The sequence below is a fragment of the Mangifera indica genome, chromosome 12, assembly GCF_011075055.1.
Source record: "Mangifera indica cultivar Alphonso chromosome 12, CATAS_Mindica_2.1, whole genome shotgun sequence".
Classification (NCBI taxonomy): Eukaryota; Viridiplantae; Streptophyta; class Magnoliopsida; order Sapindales; family Anacardiaceae; genus Mangifera; species Mangifera indica.
The window spans coordinates 8,578,060-8,583,161 of NC_058148.1; the positions used below are offsets into that span (position 1 = coordinate 8,578,060).

The window sequence follows — 5,102 nt, forward strand, 5'->3', positions numbered from 1 at the left end:
ACTTGATTTAAGAGATTTCAGAATCTTATATAGTATGTCTTTTCACTCTATTTTTTTGCATTGATGTCTTACATAGTCCTTTATTTAGAATAACAAAAACATATAGAACTTGCCCTGATAATTGTGTTGATTTGATCTAAGAACTTTCTTATCTTCGTATTAATTGAGACAATTTAAGATGCTCTGTGCCCAATTACAACCCATTGAAAGTGAATAATTTGGCTTCAAAAGCTAAGCTTGTATTGATTTTGTCTGCTGCCAATTTGCATACTTACAAAGCATCCATGTTTGTGTCAGAATTCAAATCTCTCTCTGGCTACATACTTAACAATCACGGACTCTCCATGAATGAATCCATTAGAGTTACAGTATAGACAATTTAGGAGTAAACAAGAATAACTTCATTATTTAACAAAATTGATCGATTTTACGGGCCACAACGATGGATTTGTCATTATGGAAAATAGGGCATACGTTTCCAGGCCGGCTGCTGATATAACTAGGCAATTTTATTGTCTTCCTTAATAAGTTCTTCTCAAATATCCCCTTTTCTCCATACTGTCTGGTTTCAACTCAACAATGCCAACAAAAACAGAAGCTTTCCTCTACACAATTGTTCTTCTTCTCTTCATCATTCACTTGCTTTCACCTTATTTAACTGACATATATTTTGCTTATCAATCACATAGCTATGGATCAGAGGCTATAGCAATCCCAGCGGCTTATACTCACATCTTTTCCCAGAATCCTGACAAACGTTCAGATGTTGTTCGTAATTTTCTTGACGATCAAATGAAGAACTTTCCTGCAATTATTGAAGAAAAACAAGTGGTAAAAGTACTAAGTGAGGAGAGTTTTAGCCTTTTTGTTGCCAATAATCGGTATGTTATGGTGGTGTTTCATGCATCATGGTCCCCTTTGTGCCGAAAATTAGCCCCAGAATATGCAGAAGCTGCCAGAGAGCTGAAGGGTGAGGTTGTGCTAGCAAAAGTCTATGCTGACAAAGAAAAAGGATTGGAGAAGAAGTATGGAATCAAGGGGTATCCAACTTGTTATTTCTTCGTTGGTGGAGTGAATGCTCATCCTTGTAATTTTGTTAGGAAGAGGTGAGTTTTTCATTAGCTTGATTCTTTTGGATTTTCCAGGTCAGGGAATTCTCGTTTGTTTTTGTTCTATGATTAAACTTCTAACTTTGTTTTGAAAATAAAATGATTTTTCCTGGAGTCACTGGAAAGGAACCAATCTGTATTCAATATTCAAGCAAGTTCCTGAAATGCTTGTAGATGTAATCATTTTATTTTTTTTATTTTCTAAAGGGATGCCATTGTGAAGTGGGCAAAGAGTCATATGGGTCTTGGTGTCTACACTATAATGACAACAGAGCAATTTGAAGAAGTATTCACGTCTAATTCCACAATAGTTTTGTCATTTCTTGACTCTTTACAGGTATGCAGTCACCATTTAGCTCCATTATTTGCAAACATGCTCTTAGATTATTTTTTTTTTTAAATAAAAATGTTCTTCAGTTATTCATAAACTTCACACATATTGTGTAAAACACTATAATCGCAGAGACTTTTTTTTTTTGAGAAGAAAATGCACAGATTTTTATCATTAGGTCACTAAAATTCTGTTGCTTATAATGTTAGGGCCCGGAAACTGAGGAGCTTCTTGCCGCCTCGATGCTGCATCCTGATGTTATATTTTATCAAACTGCTAGTGCCAATCTTGCAAGGAGATTTCATAATAACTCAGAAATCAAACTCCCTGCTTTAATCATGCAGCAAAAGGAGTCTCAACATCTTAGCTACTTTAGTTAGTTTTACCTGATGATCATTTTGGTTTATAGTTCGAGGTCTTCCAATTTGTCATTCAAAATAATGTATTTCATCATTGCATTATTTCTCCAGATGGACCATTCACTGAATCAGAAATAGCTTACTTCATATCTGTGAATAAGATTCCTCCAATGAATACACTTACTATGGTGAAGTTTCCTGAGATTTTCAAGCGCTGCACAAAACAGGTACTAGTTTTGTTACATCCATCTTGCCTGTGAAATTTTCAATATGACGATTTCTGATATTTGCTTATCGATATAAGCTCATAACCCTTATCTGATGCATTATATCTGACCTTATTCATCTTTGCATTATATCTCAGATGGTCCATTTTCTAAATCAGCAATAGCCGACATTTTAGCAGAATTTTTTTTTTTCCTGTGACCACTTTAACTGATCAAAATGCACTCTTTATTAAACAGGTGCTTATGTTGGTTTATATCTCCTTGGAAAATTTCAAAATTTTATGGTCTACTTAACTCATCTATAAATTTTCCTCAGCTATGGCTGTTGGTCCTAACAAATGATTGAAGGTTATATCAATGTTTCCCAAGGCAGCCAAAGGTTTCAAAGGAAATGAAATTATAGAGATTATAATAAATCATGATGAAAGTAATTTAACTTTTAATAAAAGATATATGCATCAACATATTTGATTTGTCATTTTGGATAATTCTTTTGTGAGGCCAGCGGCTCATTTTGCCAACTTCACTAGTCTTTTTCTTCATCCTGCCTTTCTTTTTAAGTTACTTTCCAAAAATACTTTGTCCATACTTATTTTCAACTAAAAAAATGTCAACAGAAAAGGCTTTAATCCTTTTCCATACAACAGTTATTCTTCTTTTCACCATTCACGTGCTTTTGACCATCTACATTTACTACATTTACAAATTTAATCATACTAAAAGTCTACATACTCATCGGAATGTTTCAAAATTAAAGGAGATGTCACCTCCAGCTATTGATGAGAAAGCTGTTGTCGTATTAAGTGCGAAGAATTTCGCCCATGTTGTTGCCAAGAATCGGTATGTGATGGTGGCATTTTATGCACCATGGTGCTACTGGAGCCGGCAGTTGGATCCTGAATATGAAAAAGCTGCGATGGAACTGAAGGCTGAATTAGTGCTAGCAAAAGTTGATGCTGCTCAGGAAACATTTTTGGCAAACAAGTATGCAATTGATGGGTATCCAACCATATCTTTCTTTGTTGGTGGAGTGAAGGTGTACAATTATTACCATGAAAGGAAGAGGTGAGTCTTTTGAATATTGGTTTGGTTTCAGAATTCTCTCTATTTTTTGGTAACATCTTGATTAAATCTGTTTGGTTGTTGAGAAAGACATGAAAAATTAGAAGAAAATATATGAAAAAAGAATCATGGGATGTTTAATACTTTATTTTTTTTAATGTCAAAGCGATGATATTGTGAGGTGGGCAAGGAAAAAGATGGACCTTGGTATATACACTATAAAGACAACAGAGCAAGCAGAACAATTATTGATGGCAGAATATACAATAGTTTTGGCGTTTCTTGAATCTTTACAGGTACGCTTTAACTCATTTTTTATTAACTTATTTAATTGCATGAGTATTATTTTGGTGGAACATTCCTGACTAGTTAGTCAATGTTACATGTTTTCTTGATTATACCATTGTGTATAGTATGCACCGTTTGAACTTTTAATCACCTGATAGCCCTATTCTTAGGGCTTGGAAAGCAAAGATCTTGCAGCTGTATCAAATCTTCATGGTGATGTCATATTCTATCAAACTACTAGTGCTGATGTCGCAAAGATATTTCATATTGACCCAGACATCAAACGCCCTGCTATAGTCTTGCTGGAAAGAGAGGCTCAAAAACTTAACCACTTTAGTTAGTTTTCCCAACATCTCAAATCTAAATCATTTGAGGGCTTTAGTTTATAATTTAACACTACCTTATTCATTTCTCAGATGGGACATTCACCAAAAATGCAATAGCTGATTTTGTATTTGTAAACAAGCTCCCTCCTGTGACCACTTTCACTAATGAAAATGCTCTCCAGATTCTTAAGTCCCCAGTGAAGCAGGTATTTATGATTGTATCTATTCTTATGATATGTCAAGACATATGGTTTTAACAATTCTATAAACTCGTTCTCAGTTATGGCTTTTTGCCCTTACGCATGATTTTGAGGTGAGATCAATATTTCAAGAGGTAGCCGAAGCTTTCAAAGGAAAGGTAATTGTAGATACTACATTAATTTGTTAGGGGAGATAATTTTCTTACATTCTCAAACTTACAAAGATTTCTCCGAGACAAATCTTCAGCTTGTCCATTTCAAAAATTTCTGACATCTATGCTATTGAAATTATAATCTGTCCATCCTGAAAATTCCTCCTGCTCCTTTTCTATCTACAAGATGTAAATAATGGCTGTAAAGGCAAATATTTTCTCCTGCAGCTTCTGTTTGTGTATATGCAAATGGATTGCCAAAGTGCTAGTAGACAAATTGCTCAAGATTTTGGTAGTACAGGTCATGCTTCAGCAGGACCAATAGTGAGTATCTGTCTTTTACCTTGGTTCCTTTTCATTATTATTACTGTTTCTTAGTACATTTAAGTTCTTATTTCGTGTGTTTGATAAATTCATTCTTTTCTCTCCTAAGGTTGCAAGAACTAAGTAAAGATGAATATTAGGATTTAAGATGGTTTTATATATGATGTACAGATTGTATCTTACTCTGGCAACTCCAATGGCAAGAAGTATGTACTATATGATGAACTGAGTATAGGCAATATAAAGGTTAGCATTCTATTTTACATTTCAAGAAAAAGAAGGGTGTGTTGGGGAAACTTCTTGTGGAAATTGTTCTTGCTTAGAAGCAGTTTCATCAAACTACTGGAAAATTTTTCTGGGCTTCCTTGTCTCAAACAATCGTTTTTTGTCTAGTCAATAATTTGCTTCAATTTTTGTTTTCTCCAATTTAGCCTGGAAGATTTCTGAGACATGAATGCAATTAATATTGACATTGCTTCTTTCTCCTGCAGTCATTTGCAGAGAATTTCATGGAAAATAAGCTTCCAAGCTTGTCCAATTCAGTGTCGAAAACATTTCTTACGCCTCCATACAGTGATCGATTCTTGTGATTTGATCGAACAACCCACGTTGGACTGCAAAATGGCTGATTGTAAAAAAGGTTGTCTCCTTTAGTGAACTTTAATGAAATATTCATATCAAATCATGTAATAACAACAATATTCCTGATTAGATAATTTAATTA

The 5,102-nt window shown here is 34.2% G+C and overlaps 1 protein-coding gene across 1 annotated transcript; it reads left to right on the plus strand.

The window, feature by feature from the left end:
- Positions 1-566: 566 nt before the first annotated feature.
- LOC123193615 (protein disulfide-isomerase A4-like) lies at positions 567-5,102 on the plus strand. The gene is made up of 12 exons (XM_044606672.1): positions 567-1,106; positions 1,317-1,446; positions 1,650-1,815; positions 1,911-2,026; positions 2,784-3,091; positions 3,255-3,384; positions 3,547-3,712; positions 3,793-3,908; positions 3,983-4,060; positions 4,283-4,378; positions 4,550-4,624; positions 4,870-5,102. Exons 1-12 carry the CDS (start codon positions 580-582, stop codon positions 4,966-4,968), a joined length of 2,007 nt encoding a protein of 668 aa, XP_044462607.1. The 5' UTR covers positions 567-579; the 3' UTR covers positions 4,969-5,102.

Bases quoted from the DNA above. Each gene is read 5' to 3' on its own strand.
- LOC123193615 (XM_044606672.1), top strand. From the start codon at position 580: ATGCCAACAAAAACAGAAGCTTTCCTCTACACAATTGTTCTTCTTCTC. The intron at 1,816-1,910 runs GTTAGTTTTACC...TTATTTCTCCAG, and splicing joins TCAACATCTTAGCTACTTTA to ATGGACCATTCACTGAATCA. The intron at 4,625-4,869 runs GTTAGCATTCTA...TTTCTCCTGCAG, and splicing joins TGAGTATAGGCAATATAAAG to TCATTTGCAGAGAATTTCAT.